Source organism: Pezoporus flaviventris, unplaced genomic scaffold (assembly GCF_033815535.1).
Source record: "Pezoporus flaviventris isolate CSIRO_AGI_PZ_B2104156 unplaced genomic scaffold, CSIRO_AGI_Pfla_v1 ptg000108l, whole genome shotgun sequence".
Taxonomy (NCBI): domain Eukaryota; kingdom Metazoa; phylum Chordata; class Aves; order Psittaciformes; family Psittacidae; genus Pezoporus; species Pezoporus flaviventris.
The window spans coordinates 673216-695250 of NW_026892656.1; the positions used below are offsets into that span (position 1 = coordinate 673216).

A 22035-nucleotide genomic window follows, 5' to 3' on the forward strand; every position below is an offset into this window, starting at 1 on the left:
ACGGAAAAAACGCTTCTTTGGACATAACCATCCCACAACGCGGATGTCGGCACGCCTTGCTGTGCCGCCCAGCACGGGGGTCCGCAACGCCTCCTCCCCGCGGCGGGGCGCGGACGGACACGTTCTGAGTAAGCAGGCAAACAAAGCAGCTGCCCCCCCCCGCACCCCCTGCGCCGCTGCCAAAGTTCCCTCCCGCTGGGGCTGCCGCACACCACCGCGCAGGGTGCCAGGGCTGTCAGCGGGGTCGCACAGCCCTCAGCTCCGCGGAAGAAAAGCTGGGAGCGGGGGACACGGCACCGCACCGCACCGCGCCGCGCCGCGCCGTACCTCCGGAGCGCCACTCACCGCAGCGCACCGCGCCGAGCCGTGCCGTGCCGTGCCAAGCCGGTGTGCGGGCGCTCCGCGGCGGCCGCAGGTGCCGTGGAGGAGGAAGCGGGGGCGGGCTGCGCTGGCGAGCCAACCGGGGCCCGGCGCGGCGCCGTGAGTCACCAGCAGCCGCGTAGGGCGGCCGGGCGGCTGGTATAAGAGCGCCGCGGGGACACCCTCCCCCCGTGCATGTTTCTAGCTCCCTCTTCTCCTCGCTTCTCCGACCACGGCGGTTGCCAGCCCGCCCTCCCCGCCTTTTCTCCGTCCCGGCGAGGCGATGCGGTTAGACGGGCAGCACGGAGACCTGAGCGAGGGGGCAGGCAGCCTCGGTCGCGGCGCGAGACGGCGGGCGGTCTCGTGCTGCTGGGCGCTGTACCTGCTGCTTGCCCTCAGCTGCCTGCGCGCCACCGCCGATGGTGAGTGCGGGGCCGGGGGGGGGGGGGGGGGGGTGGTGCTGGGCGCCCACCGCTGAGGCTGCTCGTGCCGCCACCCACAGAAGCAATGTCTTTTTCCCTTCTCCCACCGCCCTTCCCTTTATTTATATATTATTCTTTCTCCTCTGGCCGCTAGCCCGCTGCGCGGGGGGGGGGGGGCTGGACGGAGGGGCCTTCGGGAGTCCTTGCCGCCTGGGTTTGCCCCACGCCCCTCTTGTCGGGTCTGAAGCCGCCTTCCCCGGCGGCCCCTGGCGGCTCACGGGGGCGATGAGGGTGGGCCCGAGCCCCGGCGAGCACCTCTCCTGGGAGCCACCCGTGTGCCGCGGGAGGGTTTGTCTTCCTGCGCGATGCCTCGTGATGACGGGAGGGTCTACGTGCCTGCGGGGAGGGTAGGGCAGGGCTGGGGCTTTGTCCTGGAGGGAGGAAGAGACGTCCTTGGAAAGCCTGAGGCGTTAAAGGTGCTGTCAAACTACTGTGCAACTTTGGCTTTGTGGCATACAGCAGCATTGGCATGGCTCTGGTTGTGGGCCAACGGTAACCACCGCAGGGGATCTCCACCTGGTGGCAAGGTTGGGTCTTGCCAGCGCCGGTCCCCTGCGGGCCGGGCTCTCTCGCTGGGCGCTAGCAGCGCTGCTCGTGGCGAGCTTAAGAGTTGCCTCCTAGCGCAGGAGCAGCTACCCCAATGGCACATTAAGCCAATTGAATGGTTAATTAAAAATACGTTCCTCTTGAGTGGAAGCAGTAGTTGACTGACTCCTTTCTTCCTTCGGGAACTGAGGTCCAGACTACTCTTGAGGTGGGAAGTGGGCAATTAATGTCTCTGTTATACGACTTTTAGTCTTCCTGACTAATGCCCTAAAGTAGGCCTCAGTGTCAGATCTGCTGTGTTGGCAAAGTATGCTTAAAGGTGGCTGGATCTTGTAGTCCTCACTGTGCACAGGAGTCTGACGCAGGGTCTGTCAGGTAGAGCCCAACCAGGGCACTGTTGTATCCGACTCTTCAGACAAGGAGGAGAGGAAATATCTGCCTAGTCACTCCTCAGTAGATTGCTTCTCTATCCACTCTACAACAGACATGATTAAATAGCTACAGTATGAAGGACCAAGCTGGCAATCACTGAAACTGCTAGTGCACTGTAGTAAGAAATTGTAGCAAGAGATACAAAGTGGAAGGCAACTCTAGGCCACCAAGACAGAGATTCTTCCCCCATTTGAGTTAGTGGCCCCGCCAGTGCTCTCCTGCTTGTAGTTGCAGTGACTCCCCCAGGGTCTGGAGGAGTCTTAAGCTAGTTCCTCTCAAGGTTTCCCAATCGCTGTTGCAAGCTTTTCTGGGACTTGGTGTCAGATGACAGCACACAAGTGTCACATGTTTGCGGCTGCCCAGACAAGTGATCTGACAACTTGCTTAAGGGGCCAAGACAGTGAGGGGAGAGGTATGGGGAAAGCTAGTTTAACTTGGGTAGTCATTGCGACTGTGCTCCTTCACCTTACACGCATTGCTGCTTATGAGCCTACTTCTAGCAAGTACCTACCTGGGGAACAGTAAAAAAATGTGTGTTAGCAATCAGAGGCTGTGAAGTTACTGGTTCTCTGAATATTTTGCCTAAGCCTTATCCCAAGGAGGAGAAAGGTGTAAAGGTGCTTCTTGTGTATGAGTAGCAAGTGAAGAGAAGCCTTGAATTAGTGGCTAATTGATGCTGATCTAAAAATCATTAAGTGTCTGGTGACTGAAGCCGCAGATGAGCTATGACTGTGTCACTACAAATAACAGCAGATTGGGCTTGTAGTGTCATGACTAAGTGATTACCTGGTCTTGCAGGACTGTGCTTGGTGTTAAACATGGGACCACAGTCACTGGCTGGAACTAATCCTTGTCTTAACTGGAGCTCACTCCAAGTGGCCCTTAGAGTTTGATAGACATCTTCAGAAGTAGCAACAGATGCTGACTTTTACCCTTGTGCACCTGTGTGGGTGTTGCATGCTATCAGTTCCTGTAGTTTGTGAGCTAACAAAAATGGTTGCTCTGACATTTTGAGTGGTATCAGCTGCAAAAGCAATGTAACCTTTTTGGAATGGGTTATTCTAAGTGTTGTAATTGTGAAGTTAAAGCTGTTACTCCAAGCTGAATTACTGTTTCATTTAGCAACATGTGGAGCTTAGCTGCCCTGTAGCATTTGGTCAAAGTGGTGTTATGCTTGTAAGTCACAATATACTAACTAAGCAGTCTTAGCAAGCCTTTTCGGGTTATTCTAGCTTGAAATAGAGTAACTACGGACTGTGGAGTTATTTTGGGATCTTCTGGGTGGCAGGCTTAGTCTAGTATCTCTAGTATGCTATTTTGGGAAAGGTTGACTGTTCTCATTCTGAAAGCCTGGATTGAGAATGTCTCAAAACTACTAGGAGTCAGTTGTTGTGTATTTTAGGTGGTAGTACAGTAATAACTGGAATAATGTGTGACCAGGGCTTGCAAGCAGAAGGCCTCCTCTGTTAGAGGTTACTGGACAGCAAGGTGATGTTATGTCAGGTTTAGAGCAAGATGATAGTTGTGGCTTCTGCACCCTCTCTAAGCTGTCTGGGGTGTGCTTTCTAGAGTAAGGCAACCTTCTTGTTTGACAGCTCTTGCCTAAATTATAGTAGCTTTACAAAACATGCTATTAGAAGGTGCATGCAGGTGTGACTCCCATCCTGAAAAGGAAAGGAAGGATGGAAATGCAGAATATAAGAGCTCATGTTCAGTTTTTTGGCACTCTTTGAACGCTGCTCCCATGGAACAAGTTGTTATGGCTTTACTCTGATAAGTGAGTTAGAGTTTACTCAAACAGTAAGACTGCTAAAACATTAGCAGAGCTCAGTAAGCTGCTGTTTCAAATACTTTATTTCTAGCATGAGTTTACGTGAGATACTCAGCAGGTAAAATTGTCCATGTTGTCCTTGTTTATAGTTTGTCCATGGTTTGCAATTGCCCAGTGCCTGATGGCTGGTCAATGTAATGTGAAATGGCTGAATGCTTCCTTCTGCTTGGAAGCTGTCTTGCATTTTGCCTGTCATACACAGAAGATACAAAATAACAAGTAATGTTCTGAAAAATTGATGCCCTTTGTAAGCCCTGGAATGTCAAGACAAACCACCTCTACTAAATGATGCAATAAACCAAGGAGGAGCAGGAGTCTTGCATCATGCTGTGGACATGTGCAGCCAATACTAATGCATGTAGTATAGCATGCTTACAGATTTGCCTGAATGCATTACATGGAACAGCTCTGGCTTAGCTGCTGGAGAAGCAGGCTGTTGTGACAGTTATAACAAAGCTTCAAGGTGAAGTAGGCTGCCTGGAGGGATGGGGTTGTGCAGTTTTGGAGCGGAAGGTAGTCTGAAAAATGCACTCTAAGCATCATGCAGAAAGCAGTACCTTACTCAAGTGTACTAACAAATAAAAACCGTTACCAGTTATGAATCAACAGATCTGATTACAGAAGGAAGTTGTAAATTATCTGTCTCTCTTAGCATTCCCTTTTTTGTATATGAAGGAATGTCTCTGGGTGCCCTTATTTGAGGAGTAACATGAATCATGAAATCTTATTTAACTACAGAGCAAATATCTAAGCTATATTTACAGACATTTTGGGGATTCTGCTGTAACGCAATAGCAGCAGAGTACTGAAATGCTAGTCTACTTTGACATTAGTGAAGTTTAAACCCCATTTGATTACAACTTGAAGAGTTCTGAGAATGCAGTGCTAAGCACTAGACAGCATAGAAGGATGTGTGCACACGACCTCCCTTGCAACCTCCCATGACCCTGCCTTGAAAAGGCAAACTCAGTAAGAAGAACAATGAGACTGCTTTGCTGTTGTTTGGCAGGTGGACACAGTGCTTAAGCTCTTCACTTGCATTGTGAAGGAAAGCTTCTGGCTTTACTTTCATGACTGAATAAGGTAACTACAAAGATCTGGAACTCTGATCTGGCTTCATGCTGATGTTCTGCAGTTTATTAAGCTGGGTGGCTTCCTAATCAGCAGTGGGGGAAAGCAAGAAAGTATTTTTAAACAAGATTGGGTCTTGCCTGTCTTTTTTTCATTGAAGGTGCAAGAGCAAAATGTGAGGAATCCCAATTTCCATGTAGTAATGGACGCTGTATTCCTTTACTCTGGAAATGTGATGGTGATGAAGACTGTTTAGATGGCAGTGATGAAAGTGCCTGTGGTAAGTAATCAAAATAGTACCTCTGTAGTAATACTTGCTAGTTAGTGGGGGCTAAAGCAAATAGGTGAAGAGATGCTTATCCTATCCAGCATTTCTTGCAGTCAGAATGCAGAGTAAAGGCCAGATTCCCTAGCACAAGTGGGGGACTATCTTGGTGCCTTGTATCCATATGAGGCAGTTGAATTTTCCTGAGTGTTATGAAAGTCTCCTGAAACTGGTGACTAATAGAAAACCTCATGACCAGAAGTTTATTTGCAAAGGTGGTCAAGAACAGAATGCAAGCCTGTTCTCAGTTCTTCCTTGAAGACGTATTAGAAAATATTTGCTATTAGCCTGTAGCTCTTGGCTATTCCATGGTTAAATGCCCTGATTTATTTGTGAAAGAGATGCTGCCGAGTCTCCTATAAACACGAAACCTAGCTTTGGCAGCCAACTCTCGCTTTAAGCATAGAGGCCAAGATAGATGACTAGAAGTACTTAGAGATGAGGCAAAACAGACTCCATATGCAACACTGGTGTGTTTGAGCTGCTGGTCTCCTCAAGCAGACCTAAACTGTTACCTTAGGGTTACATAGTTCCAGGCTTCTGTAATGACAAATCAAATGCCATGATAATAAACTCAAGCTTTGAATATCGGTATCAATAGACCTTACATTAAGTCCAGTGTGTTCAAGGCAGCAGCATAGTCTCCCCCTTAACAACAGTAGTTCTTCAGTGCCTTATGGGAAGAGAAGTATTTCTCTGTGGACAGCATAACTCTCTAGGAAGTTAAACAGTGCTGTCATTAGAGAGGTGGAGGGCAACACCAGACATCCAGGAACTAAGGATATTGCATCACTTTCCTAGGGCAAGGCAGATTACCTCTGTCCTTAACAAACAAAGCTCTGGTCTTTAAATAAGTGGCTGTCTTCTCTCTTGCAGTGAAGAAGACGTGTGCTGAAACTGATTTTGTGTGCGCCAGTGGACAGTGTGTGCCTAACAGATGGCAGTGTGATGGGGATCCAGACTGTGAAGATGGGTCTGATGAGAGTGCTGAACTGTGCCGTAAGTGAACCTGGCTTGTTGGTGCAGGCAAGCCTGCACAAAATAGCATTTTGACTTCTTCTGCTTGCAGTCTGGCTCCCTTCCTAAAGAAAGAATGAACTTGTACTCAAGAGTACCTTTCCAAGTGAGAGCTTGGCTTTGGCTCCTTTAGGTCTTGACAAGGCTTTTTACTACTTAAAAAGATACAGAACTGAGCGGGGACTCTGCACTTGTACCTGGTAACAGATAGCAAGTGCAAGGTTTTGCTGGCAGACAGAAGCAACAAGGACAGCATGCAGGCCTGACCATTACTGTGGCATGTGATCACTGTCCTCCAAGACGTCTACTTTGTAAATTAACCAGAGCTGTGTAGGAACTGAGCAACTGACCACATCTTGGAGTGTGGGAAGCAGAAGTGCAGAGGCTTGACTGTGCAGTTTTGTAGTTAGCAGTCCCAGTCTGAGGTGTGGTAACTAGTCAAGGAATATAGGTCTGTTAAGCTTCAATTCTCTGTATCAGTAGGATCCATGCTGAACAATACTTCAGCCCCAAGTCTTACTGCATTTTGGTGTTAACTGCTGCCTACTACTATGTATTATAGCTCAGTTTTCTATAGTGTAACTGGTGTGCAGTTGCAAAATACCACTACAAAGATACCCTTAAAATACTAATCTATTAGCAACTGGAAGAATCTCTTTTACTGAACACTACAAAGTAACATAACCTCTCCCATGATGGAGCCATCAGCTTAGATGGATGTTGGTATCTAATTAACTGCAACTTTGTCCAGGGCTGAAGCCTTTCAGGACAGCTGCAAAAACCCAAGATCAGTAGCTCTTAAATTGAACTTAAACTTTTTTTAATAGATATGAGAACATGCCGGGTAAATGAAATCAGCTGTGGTCCTCAGTCAACCCAGTGTATCCCAGTGTCCTGGAAATGTGATGGTGAAAAAGACTGTGACAGTGGTGAAGATGAAGAGAATTGTGGTAAGGGAAGAAACAGTGGCTGCATAACTCTATTTGAAATTGACTTGTCTAGAAAGGAGCTAGTTGGGCAGTATGCCTGGGAAGATAAATTTCTCATGGTATCAGTATCTCCTAAAGCCTACATTGACTTTGTATTCCAGCCTGTATAGCAAAATGGACTTTTTCTAACACTCCTCTACACTGCAAAAGCAGTGTAAGCTGTTCAACATTTATCTTTGGTCTCTAGCTATTTTTTTTCTCCATAGGAATAGGCTAAGTCACGTCAGGCAAACTATCAGAACTTGTTCTCTGCAGAATTTCTCAACAGGTAACTCTAGTTGCTGCTTACATTAACAAATGGTCTCCTAAGAGTGTAGCAGAGACTTGTAGCCAAGGGTACAGTACTTTACAGCTCTATCCTGGAGTATTCTGTGCACTTATGTGAAAGTGCAGACTAGGCAAGCTGGGTTTCAGGTCTTTGGGGGACAGCTTCAGGCTGGTTTTCAAATGAAGCTGACACTGCCAGTGTTGGAGTGCAGCATTCCCAACTTTCTTTAATGAACTTATATATATGAGTTGTCTGAGGTGTCCTGCGACAAATCTGCTGCAACCAGAGCCACAGGGCTGGCTTCCATCAGAGCCACCTTACCTGGATGTGCTAGAAAAACACAGATATTCAGATTTTTGCTGTGTGACTGGAGTTGCTGCCTTACTTAGCAAGCACATACATTAATCTGCCAAATCTATAGACAGCATTTCTAATGGAGCTGTTAAAACTGTCAGTCTAGGCATACTGAACTGCTAGCCCCACTCCCATTAAACTAGCATAATTTGTACTAGTGTTAAGTTGTATGGGTGTGCCTAAAACCACTGCATAAACTGGTTCAAGATCTTGATTTGTTATCCCCACTGGTCCAGGCAAAAGGGCCACTGCTGTCCTGGGGACCAGCACTAAACACTTCAATTTCAAACTACAGTGCATGCTGACCATCTGGCTACTTTAGTCTTAGCCTAGAGTTAGCAATTCTCTTACCTTCTGTCTCTGGTTCACAGGGTTTGAGCCTATTTTCTGAAAGGCTCAGTCTGAAGCAGAACAGCTTAGCTGCTTCAGAAGGAAGTTATTTTCACTCAGTAGCTCAAAAATGATGCCTCTCACTCATAACATCCAAAGGCAAGGAAGACAGTTTGTGTGGGCCCCAAGTGTCCTGTGGGTAGTTGGTTAGGCTTTCTTAGAGCCTTACACAGAATGCTGAACTTCTGTCAGCTAACAGCTGGTAAAGAACCTGCAAAGCAAAACACTTGCATACAAATGTCTGCCTTCTTGTGATAATCTGCTAATCTCTTATTTCTATTATTGCAGGCAATGTGACTTGTAGCCCAGCAGAGTTCACATGCAGCAGTGGGCGATGTATTTCCAAGAGCTTTGTCTGCAATGGTCAAGATGACTGCAGTGATGGCACTGATGAGCTGGAGTGTGCACCTCCTACCTGTGGAGTTCATGAGTTCCAGTGCAAAAGCTCCACTTGCATCCCCATCAGCTGGGTGTGTGATGATGATGCTGACTGCTCTGACCACTCAGATGAATCTCTGGAGCAATGTGGCCGCCAGCCTGCACCTCCTGTGAAGTGCTCTGAAAGTGAGGTGCAATGCGGCTCGGGTGAATGTATCCACAAGAAGTGGCGCTGCGATGGAGATCCTGACTGCAAGGATGGAAGTGATGAAATCAACTGCCGTAAGTTAACTTGGCCTTTCTGTAGGGGGTCTTGCTTGGCACCTGTTCTGTTTTCTTTCCTTCAGCAAACCTCAGGAGGTTAAGTATGTAATGACTGTGTCCTCCAGCTTCTCGGACTTGCAGACCAGACCAGTTCAGATGTGAAGATGGTAACTGCATCCATGGGAGTAGGCAGTGCAATGGTGTGAGAGACTGTCTGGATGGCACTGATGAAGCAAGTTGTAGCAATGGTAAGTGTGGGACTAAGCAGGGATTAAGTCTTTGCAGAATATCTCTTGAAGCTCATAGTTGCCTTCACAATCTTCACAATCTTAGTTATTCAGTGCTCTGGACCTGGCAAATTCAAGTGCAGAAGTGGAGAATGCATAGATGTCAATAAAGTCTGTAACCAGCAGAGAGACTGCAAGGACTGGAGTGATGAGCCTCTCAAGGAGTGCAGTAAGTGAATGAACTCATTACACAATGCTGATCTCTAAACATACTTGGATACAGCTTCTGAGCTATCAGATACCAGTTTGGAATGCCCATCTGCACTTTCTTGGTGTCAAACATACAACCAAGAGCAACCTAGTCAACAGGCTAGTAACAAACTACTAAACTGCCTATTGGAATTACTTCTGTATGGCCAGAAGGCACTTGAAGGCATTAGAAACTCTGAAAATTCCAGGAGCCTCAATCTTTCTCTCCTGCTGACAACTTGTAACACAGTAGCATGCTGATAGCTGAGCAAATATGAATTTGAGGAGGGTCTCTTACATGTGACTTCAAGTGTCCAAGCGGTTTATCATATGTGGCAGGCAGTGCTAGAAAATGGGTGGGTATCTGGTAAAGTACTCCACGACTAAGGCTTTAAGCCTAAATAGGTGTGCTGTCTCACAAGTGCCAATTCATCTCTTGTAGACATAAATGAATGTCTTGTGAACAATGGTGGATGCTCTCATATCTGCAGAGATCTTGTTATTGGCTATGAATGTGACTGTCCAGCTGGATTTGAGCTTATAGACAAGAGAACCTGTGGAGGCAAGTATCAAGTAGATTAACATGGACCCTACTGTTAGTAATGGAGATGAGAATAAACTAAATTGTTGTCTTTACAGATATCGATGAGTGCCAGAACCCTGGTATCTGTAGTCAAATCTGTATCAACCTGAAAGGGGGTTACAAATGTGAATGTAGTCGTGGCTATCAGATGGATCTTGCTACGGGGGTGTGTAAGGCAGTGGGTGAGTATGAGCATAAGACCTATATCCCCACTTTAAAATAAGGTAGTAAGTTAGGTACTGCTTATGCTATTGTGGTTTTGACACTAGTTGTTGTGCTATTATCAATATAACTCATACAGATCTGAACACTCCTAGTACTTTAATGATGTCATGATACAGTACTTAAAGCAACCTGACGTAAACTGCTTGTGCCTGCTCACTGGGCAGATGGACCACTCCCTATTAAGGAGGGAGAAGAGATGAGGTATGGTACAGCCAATACTTCTGTCATAATCCACTAGCAAGTGTGAAGTGGTAAATCCTAAATATGACTCTTCAAACTTTTCATAAAAGAACAGTATGTGACTGTATCTCTAGAAATGCAGATAACACTGTTTTAACAGGGAAGGAACCATGTCTGATTTTCACCAACCGCCGAGATATCAGGAAGATTGGCCTTGAGAGGAAAGAATACATTCAGCTAGTAGAGCAGCTAAGAAACACTGTAGCCCTAGATGCTGATATTGCTGAGCAAAAGCTTTACTGGGCTGACTTTGGCCAAAAAGCAATCTTCAGGTAAATGGACTCAGCTTCTGAACCCTAATGTGCTCCCCTAAACCATCCCACATTTTACCAAAGAGATACTTCTCTAGGCTTTGGTGATGAGAACTATTTCCTGATGTCCTAAAGAAAAAGTACAGTAGATGCAAGTTCCCACAACTGGCAATGTGTATGCTTATTGCATTTTAGTAACTGCTTCTACAGTTTTGAAAAAGACACTGTGGAAAGTCACAAATGCATCTTCTGCGTTGTCTGCCTGACAGCTGCATGCAATATTTGCTGAGGCATACCAGGTGGTAGTATCTGTGGAGGAAGGGGGTTGAAAACAAGTAATTCTTGTCTTCTAGTGCTTCTATGGATACCCGTGATAAAGTTGGAACACACGTCAGAATCCTGGACAACATACATAGCCCTGCAGGAATTGCTGTTGACTGGGTTTATAAGAACATCTACTGGTCTGACTCAGCATCAAAGACCATCTCAGTGGCTAGCCTAGATGGCACAAAAAGAAAGGTTTTGTTTCTTTCTGAGCTGAGAGAGCCAGCTTCTATTGCTGTAGATCCTCTCTCTGGGTGAGTATTTGTCCTGGTCCTCTTAAAAAAGTGGACCTACCAGGTACTCCATGTCCTGATAACTGATTTAGGTAGCCTTTGTTAGTTATTGGTCATAATTAAGAGTGATACTACACAGTACTTATAGTGCATCATACAACATAAATTCTGCTTCACAGCTTTATGTACTGGTCAGACTGGGGTGAGCCAGCAAAAATTGAAAAAGCAGGAATGAATGGATTTGACAGACAGCAGCTTGTGACAACAGAAATCCAATGGCCTAATGGAATTGCTCTAGGTATGTTGAACTTGTCTGTGTGCCAGAGACATTTTGGAGCTTTAGCAATTTGTTTGCTGCAAAAGCCAAGGTCATCCTTCAGAGAACTATTTTCAGCTTCTGAGAATGGGAAGCTCCTGCATGCCTGGAGAAACTGCAACAGGCACAGATAGCACCTCTCAGATACTGAAATGGTTACTTTTCTTACACTGCTCTATATCATAGTTAAGGCACAGACCATGTAGGCAGCACTGCAGCAGTACGGTAAGAAACTAGGGGAACACTGCAACTATTCTTGAATCTGTGGGTGTTTCAACTTTTGCAGGAGACTTTGGTGATGTTCTCCATGTATATAGTAAATATGTTTGGTATTTTCCTCCTAGACCTTGTAAAAAGCCGCTTATACTGGCTTGATTCGAAACTACATACACTGTCAAGTGTGGACTTGAATGGTCAGGACCGTAGAATTGTGCTAAAGTCTCATATGTTCCTTCCTCATCCTCTTGCTCTCACAATATTTGAGGTAAGAATGATTTTCTGTAGTAACTGTCAGAGATCCTCTTGCTAGTACATAACTACCAGTTATGCTGCTGATAGCAGTGTGGAGGTAATGGGATGCAATGACTTTCTCTTCTAGGACCGTGTGTACTGGATTGATGGAGAGAATGAGGCAGTCTATGGTGCTAACAAATTTACTGGAACTGAACTGGTTACCCTAGTGAACAACCTCAATGATGCACAGGACATCATTGTGTATCATGAACTTGTTCAGCCTTCAGGTAACCCTAATGGGGTTTATAGTATATAGTATACACAGCACTGCCCTGCTTGCATGATGGCAAAAGGTATTCCTTCCCTGTATAGCTATCTACTTTGCTTAGAGTGCATGGAGCTTCATAACACAAGCAACCCCACTAGGGTTGAGAGAGGGTCTAATTGTAATTCCTCTTCCTTAGGCAGAGCAGGTACAAATCTGTAACCTGCAGAGACAAATAGCTCTACGAGAGCTAGTGAGCAAATAATTATGCTATACCTATTGAATACAAAGGCTCACTCTTAACAACTTTTGTACCAACAGGCAAGAATTGGTGTGAAGAGAACATGGCAAATGGAGGCTGTAGCTATCTGTGCCTGCCTGCTCCTCAGATAAATGAACACTCTCCAAAGTACACTTGTACATGTCCTGTTGGATACTTCTTGCAGGAGGATAGTCTGAGATGTACAGGTATGGTAACATGACTGAAGTATTTCCCAGGATAGATGGGGAAGAAGTAGGGGTACTGAACCTGCTGGAGGCAAATATGGTAGCATAGGCTGTGACAGCTTTGCTTGGCTTAAGCTGATATAATTAATCTTGGAGGGGTGGTCTTCTAGCATGCATTAAGATGGCCCTCAAAGTCTGCAGGTGCTGTACAAAGTTCATGCTTGGCTTCTGTATCATCATCATTTGCAACAAGACCTTATACCTCCATGCCTTTCTGGAGACAGCAAGCACATGCACAAAGCATACTAAGCCCTTTTCTTATAAAACAAGGGGTATAAACTAATATGGCTCTACAGTGTATAAACAGTGTTGAAAAGCTGATAGGTGACCCTTGCTAGCCAGGGACCTCCTTTTGTGGTCCAAACATGCTGCTACTACCCTCAGCACTGACTGTATGGCAGGCTTGTTTGTCCAGTGGAGTGGATAGAGAAACTCCAAAGTACTACTTACTATATTGCGTATTGATTCTGACTGCCACAGTTGGAGCACTGAATGCAGGGATGCTGTTCGTCATTGGCTGCTCTAAAGGGTTGCTATAGAAATTGAAGACTACCTAACCAATAAACTTACAGAATTAAAATGCCACTTGGAAAACCTGAAGTGAGAAATGGGGTGGCTTACTGTTGTCATGACTCTAAATACCTAGATTCATGCCTGATTAACTGTCTAGCCTTGTTCTTGGAATTAATTTTGATCAGAAACCTTCAGCTGAGCGTGTGCTAGTGAAAAAAACTAATGTCAGTGTTTCTAATAAAGCTAACGGGCTGCATGATCACTCTGCATCTGCTAAACATTTGCTACCATGGCTCTCATAGCTAAGCCATTGCAGGACTTCAGGATTAATTGGGTTCTTGCTCTATAATTAGTTTCAGGTACTGGAACAACTGTGGCTTACACTGAGGCTAAAGATACCAGCACAACAGAAAAATCTCCAACTGTTGGACTAGTTCCTGGAGGTACTGGTCCCAATAACTCAGACTGCTGAACATTTAGAGAAATTAAATGAAAGCTGACCCACTAGTCTACTTGAAGGTTTCTCCTTTGCATGCAAATAGAGAACACAGGCCAGGTGTGTGTAGTACAGGTACAGCAGCTGGAGCTGTAACAGAGCTAGTTCACTTACGACAGCATGGAACCTATAGGTTCCATGTAATTCCAGGAGTGCTCAGAAAAGGCAAGAAATACAGCTTCCTACTAATACAGGATGAAGCCTGCTAGGCTGGTTTCTGTGGTGTTACTGAGAAGCTTCTGGGCTTGGGGATTGCTTGCATCTGACAGGCTGTCAGCCAGCCAATAAGCAAGCTTACTACTTGAAATTCTCATGCAGGTTTCAACATCAGTAGTACAACATCTGAAGTAACTGCAGCTGGAGGAACATCAGCAGTTTGGACTGTTCTTCCTGTCGGTGAGTACAGCATTCACTGGCTTTCAGGACTCATTGTGGTGGGACAAGCCACTCTGTCAGGAGCTTGACTCGACTGTACTCCATATTTGCCATCTGTTTTTCTCCCTAAGTATTGCTGGTAATGGCTGCAGTGGTCGCTTACTTCATGTGGCGTCATTGGCAGCACAAGAACATGAAAAGCATGAATTTTGATAATCCTGTCTACCTGAAAACTACAGAAGAGGACCTTACAATTGATGTTGGAAGACACAGCGCTTCAGTAGGACACACCTACCCTGCAGTAAGTAGACCTATTGACATGTGAGACTCCAGGTTAATCCTCAGAGCAGACATAAAGACTGCCAAATGGTACCTGACTTCAGGAGAAGTCTCTGCTCTTGAAGGCTGCTTGCTGCAGTGGAGAACTTGTAGGGTTCCAGCAAGAAAGCTGGAGAGGGACTTTTTGAAAGAGCATGTAGTGATAGGACAAGAGGTAATGGCTTTAAACTGAAAGAGGGTAAACTTAGATATACGGAAAAAATTCTTTACTGTGAGGGTGGTGAGGCGCTGGCACAGGTTGTCCAGAGAATCTGTGGCTGCCCCATCTCTGGAAGTGTTCAAGGCCAGGTTGGATGATGATTTGAGCAACCTGCTCTAGTGGAAGGTGCCATTGCCAATGGCAGGGGATTTTATTGGGTGATCTTTCCAACCCAAACCATTCTATGATCTGAACTTGTCCTTTTAATCAGGTTTAAAGTTGTAGTAGGCAACTACTGTCCTATACCTGAGATGGAGTAATTAGTGCTGAATGTCCTCATAGCCTGCAGAACTAGCCCATTTCAAACTGCAGTGTAGTAGTGATTTCTTTTGTAACTGTTACTAGTAGCTAACTTGTACTTATTTTATACAGATATCTGTTGTAAGCACAGATGATGACATGGCATGAGCACTGGATCAGCAATTGCTTCCGGTTTACTTGTGTTTTACACTCTTTGGGGATAGTAACCAGGTTTGTGGCTGAAAGACTTCCTCCATTCTTGGAAGAAAGAAGATACTTTATGTATGGAACACTTATGTAAATAACTTTTATACACCTTAACAACAAACTCTGTAAATACCTGTCCACAACAATTCAGCTTTTGGTGGTTACTGTTTTATCAGTAACCCTTGGATTGGTCAGTCAGTAACACCACTGACCAAATATAGAGCACTTTCCATAGAAAGCCATATTCCAGCCACAACTTGTAACACCTGTACATATGTGTATAGGCCACTTGTAAATACTATTCTTGGAAAATCACTGTCAAGCACTTTGAAGTATTTCAAATGTAAATTATTGTACACTGTGTTTTCCAATAATTTGGGCAATGGCAATAGGAAAAAACGGGTTACTATGATTGCCAAAAATTTGTAAACATAAGTAATTTTGTATGTATGTTTGGAACAATCTTGTCTCTTACCTCTTGGAGAGATACAAGTATGAATGCTCTTTAAGAAACCACCATAAATTTTACATGTGGAGAAGGGGAAAAAAATAAAAAATGAAGCAGTTTAAGTATTGGTCTCCATTATTACATTAGCACTGAAGTTAAATAGAGTATCTCCTGATAGTGTGCTACAGTATCTCCTTATTTAGTGTGCTACACTACTACTTCCAGCCAGCACATGAAGTTTCTTTTAATTTATTTCAGCAGTACTCAAGATTGCTAAGACAGTACTGACCTGCCAGGTACCTGTTTGTAATGTATTTGTGAGAGTAATACGCGGCAGGGTACTGGATCGGTGGGTCACCTTTCACAGGAGTACAGCTGGACTTCCTAAGTGAGGACTGACTATGGCTAAAAATATTCAAACACTATAGCAAGCTGTTAGGAAGCAGCACTGACAGATGCTACATGGAGACAGACCAAAGCATTGTCTGCCATGTAAGTGTAGGGTCCTTGGAAAGGATGTTGTGCACAAGCCCATGGTGATACCAAGCTGTTAGTAGCTGTTCTTCATTACCATGCCAGTGTAAGTTGGATCTTAGTAGCTGTTCCACCTATACAAAGGAAGAGCAGAGCTGTGACTTGGCAGCCTGCTCCTGGATTTATTGTCTGAAAAACCCCTATTGCTACCTGTGTAATGACAGAAGTCCCCTGCAATAAGCATGAATAAGCTAATGTCCCCTTCCCTGGGGAAACTTACTCCATTGTAATGGCTCTAGGAATACTGTACCTGGAGTCTTTCTCTTGGGTGACTGTAAGAGTGAAAAATAAATCGTACAACTCTTCTGGATCCAGGAAGGTGATGTTAATCTTGATGGTAATTACTTGGTACTATACTACCTGAATGTTAATTTTAGTAGCATCAAGTATGTTTCTTACCCTCTACACAAGCATAGTTCATTCATTAGGATTGAATTAACTTACAGGTTCTGATGTCTTCATGCATTTTGCTGGGTGATCAAGTTTGGAGTAAAAAAAGAAAAAGCTTTTGATTTTTATGGTGTAAATACTTTTTAGTCTCCAACTAAGTACAGTGTAGTTTCCCTAACCCTTAATAGTTTCTTTAATGACAATTTTTCTGGGATAAAGTTGCAGTTTCTTCCCCTGACACTGGGATCTTAGCCTTGCATTGCCACCCTGTAACTACTGTAGAAGGAGGTGCTACTTCACTGTTGCTGATCTTCCCCTTCAAGGTGAAGAAGAAAGGATGCAGGTTCAAAGCTACATAGTTTGCAGGAAGTGAAAATCTCCAGCCCATGCTTTAGTGATGATTCGTTAAATCACTCTTAATCAATCATGTCTCTAAAATAGTAACAATAAAGATCTTGTCAGAACTTGAGTCAGTTCCTAGGCTTGGTTCTAGTGCAAGTTATCCTTGCAGTTACAGTTGAAGTCTGCTTTCTTAATGGTCTTCTGTGTACTGTGGATTTCTTTCTTGACAGATGAGGACAGCTGTCAGCTTCTGAAGGTTTAAAGAAATAGTTTCTAGCAAGCTTGCTACTCTCTGGGGAGTTGAAGCTTCTAGCCAGCTATCTCTGGCAACTCTTGTCTGGCTGTAAACATTTTCAGTATCTGGAATGCATGTGGACAAAAATGTCTTATGAAGATTAAAATGTAGGCAGAACTCTAAAGTTCTGGCCAAGAGTACTATATTTTGCTGAGTACTTTCTGGGATAAAGTGCTTTCATATCAGCCTAATATGGAAGGATTATTAGTTACGGGATAGAATTAGATTTTTTCAGTTATATGTTTAACTTGGGATGCTACAAGGTATTTGTGTTGAAATGTGAGAAAACATAATTGTCGTTCAGCTTGTTGGTTTTAAATTTGCATGCCAGCTATGTACAGGCAAAATGCTCTGCTTTTTCAGTCTCTGTACAGAAGATAAACGGTTCTGGTTTTGTTTTTTTGGGTTTTTGGTTTTTTTTTTTTCTGAAGTTCATTGCTGTCACTAGTATCATACCAAAGGGCATGTGGAGTAGACTGATACTGACACTTCTTCCCAAGGTTATAATTCAGTTTAATTAGCAACTTAAATCTATTTTGTGAACCTGAGATAGTTCTCGGGGAAGCTGGGGTCTCTAGGAACTTGTTTTCTGACTTTAGTCCTATGTGCTGAACATAATTGTCAGACTAGCACCTTGGCAGACAAAAGTAGTTTCTGTAGTCTATAGCAGATTTAATACTTCACCAGATAAAACTTCTGTGCCTTCAAATAGCGGGAAGGAGGAGGTGATACAAGATACTGTACCTAGTTGATGATATTGTTTGGTTCTTAATCTCACTAGGTTTATTCTGCCCTCCCCTCCGTTTTTGTATTACAAAATTGTTGTTTACTTCCGCAGCAGGCTTGGAGAGGAGTCTGGGATTCCTTCTGTAGAAACAGTTCCAACTTGCATAGATAAATGCCTTACTATTTGAACAAATTTTTTCCCTTGCCATCTGCAACTGTTTAACTCTGTTTTATTGATCTGTCATGTGTCTGTCTTGGCATCTAGTGAAGGTGGCATAGCAGTACTGAACATTACTGTGGCAGCAGCCTGTGACTGTACTGTGACCACTAAGTGAAGTCTCGGAGATCGTGAGATCATCATTGTCTCATCTGCTCTGCTTGCGGTCTCATGGGCTCCCAGAGCAAAGGGACATTAATATCTTGTTTGTTCAGGTTTCACTGTTCAGATGGCTGTGTATTCCTCTTGAAGAGTTTGCTACTAATAGACACATAAATATGGCTTTAGCTGGTTATTGAAGTAGTATTCAAGGTAATGGCATAATTTTTGTTTCCAAGCTGAATGAAAAGCCCTCTGGTTCTAAATACTGCATGTTTCTGTTCTGCATCTGCTAACGAGTGTGAGCACACAGCTAGTTTTGCAACTGGCTTTTTCTCTCCCTTACAAATATTCAGATTTCTCTTAATGCTGTCCCTTTGCTCCCACATTTTTTCTGCCTCCTATTTGATCTGCCTTTGAGCAATAATTTGAAATATCTACAGTGCCAGCAAAAAACAGAGGAAAATGAACATAAGGGAATTGAAGTTTCTCAATTTCTCACTTCTTCCCCTTCTGTACCTCATTCTGCTACAGGTAGCTGCAGTGTGCCTTTTCCCAACCCAACTTGTATTTGATTACATTTTTAATGGACATACTTTTTCTTTTTTTCTTGCTATCAGGTCTCTGCTGAAACAATGAAGATCTGTTTATCTATTTTTCATGTAAGTGCTGAATCTTGCTAGTTTAGGAAAAGGGACAGAGACAAGAACTCAAGCTAAAAGAAATGGGATGGGAGACCTCAGATAAAGGAAAAAGCTTGCAGATGCACTCTTCATTCTATTATCTTGGATGCAAGTGAAAGCCTGCCACTACTTTCTATAGATATGCCACATCATACCTATGAAGAAACATGCTCCCATTCTTCCTTTGAGCTGCCTCACAGCAGGGTTCAGTATTGTCACTTACTGGAAGAAGGTGGTTGAAGAGGTCTGTTCTGTTGAAGTGCAGAAGTTAATATATTCCTGGCTTGGTGTTTTCTGCTTATTTTTTGTCAGAAAAAGCTTCACAATTTGCCCATACTAAATGAAAAAGGTCTTTAAGAGCAGGAAAGGGACAGAGAGGCTGTGAAATCACAGTTGCTGTATATGTAGGCTGCTGAACATTGAAAATGAAGACTGTGGAAAGGATGTTTGTTTTAATTTGTCCTGCACAGCCCTAGTCAGGACACTTAACACGCCTATGTCAAGCCATGGAAAGTGCTTCATATCATATATGGAAAAAAACCCAAGCACTACAATCTGGACAGCCTACTGAAGGCTAATTTAACTAAAACACTTTCTGGTCTATAATGAATTGTTTGAACATAGGAAACACCATGCATTAAATCAAGACAAGTGACAGTTAAAACCAAATATATTTTTTTGCTGTGGCGATATGCTCTGTATTAAAGCTGAGGAGGTGGTTGGTTTTTTTTTCCCCACCTTCTCTAGATATGCTTGGAGTCAAAATTCAAATACATGGAAATATTTTACTGTACTGACAGTGCATAGATTTAAAACAAATAGTTGGACAGTAACCTGAAAGGATTAACTTAACATTTAGAACAGTTGTTTCCTCCGGTGGAAAGTATTTATTCTTGAAAGAGCTCTTGGAAAGGCTGAGCACTGAATACAGCGAACACCGTAACAGTCTAGAAGCAGTGCTGCAGGCTGTAAGGTCCCTTTTGTGGATGTTTGCAAGTGAGCAGTGATGGTTCTGTTTGAGCAACTTACTCATTTGGGGGGGCTTAAATATATGAAAACTTACCCATCCATTTAAATTAAGACTTAGACTTTCTAGTTAAAGAAAGGTAGCCTGTGATTTGGTAGTTGTGTAATGTGTTGTGGTTGCAGTTTTTAGCTCATGAACTCAACAGTAGAGTATGTGCTATAAGAGATTGTTCATTCCTCTCAGGCCTGCATTGCAAATGTGCTTAGAAGGCTATGTCTCGTGGGGACTTAGAAATATAAGTAACTTATTTAGTGAGGGGTGGTTAAGGAACAGTCTTTATGTTCTTAATTTGGGCTTTCCCCTCATGCCAGGGTACTGTTACCACTGTAGTAAAACTTAATGGATGCAACTCCACACACACTGCATGGAGGTACTAGTGCGTGATCAACCCTTATATTTGCCCTTAGACGTTCAACGCTTTCTCAATATTCTTCTGTCCAAATTGGGATGTTACAGCCTGCATTGGAGGACAATAATATGGGTAAAAACTTGAGAACTGAGGGTTGTGCTCAAGGGGTTGGGTTCCACCTGGAGGTGGGTAACAAATGAGGTACCATGAGGTCTATCCTGGAGTCAGTGCAGTCCAACATTTTTATCAGGAACTCTGAGAAGCACATGGAGGATAAATAGGTGTTAGGGGCAGAATCACTGAATACACACAAGGGCAGAGTTGCTGTTCTAGTGGGACTTGCTTAGGTAGAAGGAAGGGGCTGACGGGTGCAATGAAATCTGCCATGGGCAAAGGCTAAGCTCTGCGCTGGAAGGCAGAGCCTTGCAGGGATGCAGGCTGGGATCAGGCAGCAGCAAGGATCAGCAGTGACAATGATGGTGTGTGAGCAGTCCAGGGAAGGGCAGGGATTGTCCACTCAGTGCTCATCTGACTAATCTGGTCACTTACGCTGGGCCTCCAACAAAGAAAGGATATTGATAAACATGGCCAAATTAAGGCAGCAGGATGGTCCTGGACTGGAGCCCTTGGGGTGGAAAGAAAGTCTGTGGGACCAGGGCTGGTCTAGCTTGGAGAAGGGACAGCTTTGGTGGCACCCAGCAGCATATCCCTGGCAGCAACAGGAAGGGATGGAGGAGACTCAGCTGGACATTTCACAGCAGTGGGGAGGGGGAGTGGGGTGCGAGAGGCAGAGGCACAAGCTAAAGCCTGACAGGATAAGTCTGGAGCTAAGGAAAAGGCTTTGCCCCAGGACAGCCCTGCAGTAGAGACAGGGCAAAGGGAATTTGGGCCTTCTCCAGCCTGTGGGGTTTCAAGGCCCAGCTGGGTAAAGCCCTGAGCTATCCTGAGCCCATGGCAGAGCCTGCTCACTGCAGGGGAGTGACTGGACAGCTCCCCAGGTCCCCAACAGTTTGAGCAGGATCCTGTGATTCTGTGATATGTGTGAATATTGAAGGAACAAAAGAATTGATCAACCTTGCAAAATATTGCTCTTTTGATAATATACTTCTTTTTTTTTTTTTTTTTTTTAATCCTGAAAATGGAGGTAAATATTATCCCTGTAGGTGAGAATTCTGTGGTGGATGAAATGGAAGGCAGGCAGTAGCAAATATTCATGCCATCTTTGCAGAGAATGGTCTAGGCCCAGTCATCTGAGCACTCCAATCGTTGGCAGCAAAGTTTAAGTTTGTGTCTATCGCATGATGCAGTTTTCCATTTCTTTGTTATGTGTGTTGGTTGGCACTAGTTCACTTGTTTCAGTGGGGTTTCCCTTGTGATCTTTGAATCATATTTTTGCAGCTTTAACTTGCCAGGTAAAGAAAACTTTACCAAGGTAGAAGCATAGCTTCTCAGTGGCTAAAAAACTTTGTGCTTCGAGAACTTGATTTGTCTCCCTAAAGCGGCAATGATGTTACATGGTGTAATGTCACTGGAAAATGTAATCTCCACAAAGGATTAGCAGAATCAAATAAATTACAAAATATTTTTCTCCAGTTCCAGCATCATCTGAAATAAATAGCTCAAGAACTTTATACTTCAGTATGTGTCTCCCCTTCAGGCTCTTGAAGCCTGCAAGTTAAGTGAGGCTTGAAACTTGTTTACTTCCTGGCACACTTCCCACTGTGCATTGTGACTTTCTAACTTTCAGTTCGTCCCTCTAGTGGTGAAAGAAGTTCCCCCCATGAATCTTTTTTTAAAAAAATGATGCTTAATAAAGCTTCAGTGCAAAAATTCCAATTACGTGTGCAATTACTGATGCAGGAGCAACTCGGTCATTCTGGTTTTCCAATCAGAAACATTGGTTATTCTTTGATTAAACAATGTCCAACACTCCCCTGCAGATTTCTTGGTTGAAGAGCAGGACAAAGTTAACTGGA

At 44.1% G+C, this 22035-nt stretch overlaps 1 protein-coding gene across 2 annotated transcripts; it reads left to right on the top strand.

Annotated features, from left to right (window-relative positions):
* The first annotated feature begins 614 nt into the window (after positions 1-614).
* Positions 615-15519, top strand: VLDLR (very low density lipoprotein receptor). 2 transcript variants are annotated; one of them, XM_061477756.1, is made up of 19 exons: positions 615-782; positions 4883-5002; positions 5924-6046; positions 6892-7014; positions 8354-8725; positions 8833-8955; positions 9041-9163; positions 9626-9745; positions 9823-9948; positions 10332-10503; positions 10836-11060; positions 11219-11337; positions 11700-11839; positions 11954-12095; positions 12395-12541; positions 13447-13536; positions 13908-13985; positions 14096-14265; positions 14875-15519. In XM_061477756.1, the coding sequence occupies exons 1-19, from the start codon at positions 644-646 to the stop codon at positions 14908-14910; spliced, it is 2688 nt and encodes an 895-aa protein (XP_061333740.1). In that variant the 5' UTR covers positions 615-643; the 3' UTR covers positions 14911-15519. The 2 variants fall into 2 exon arrangements, with proteins under 2 accessions (XP_061333740.1, XP_061333742.1); XM_061477758.1 differs by lacking the exon at positions 13447-13536.
* The last annotated feature ends 6516 nt before the right edge of the window (positions 15520-22035 follow it).

Coding starts and splice junctions, on each gene's coding strand:
- VLDLR (XM_061477756.1), top strand. CDS start 644: ATGCGGTTAGACGGGCAGCACGGAGACCTGAGCGAGGGGGCAGGCAGC. Junction 9,164..9,625: donor TGAGCCTCTCAAGGAGTGCA/GTAAGTGAATGA, acceptor CATCTCTTGTAG/ACATAAATGAATGTCTTGTG. Junction 12,096..12,394: donor TGAACTTGTTCAGCCTTCAG/GTAACCCTAATG, acceptor TTGTACCAACAG/GCAAGAATTGGTGTGAAGAG.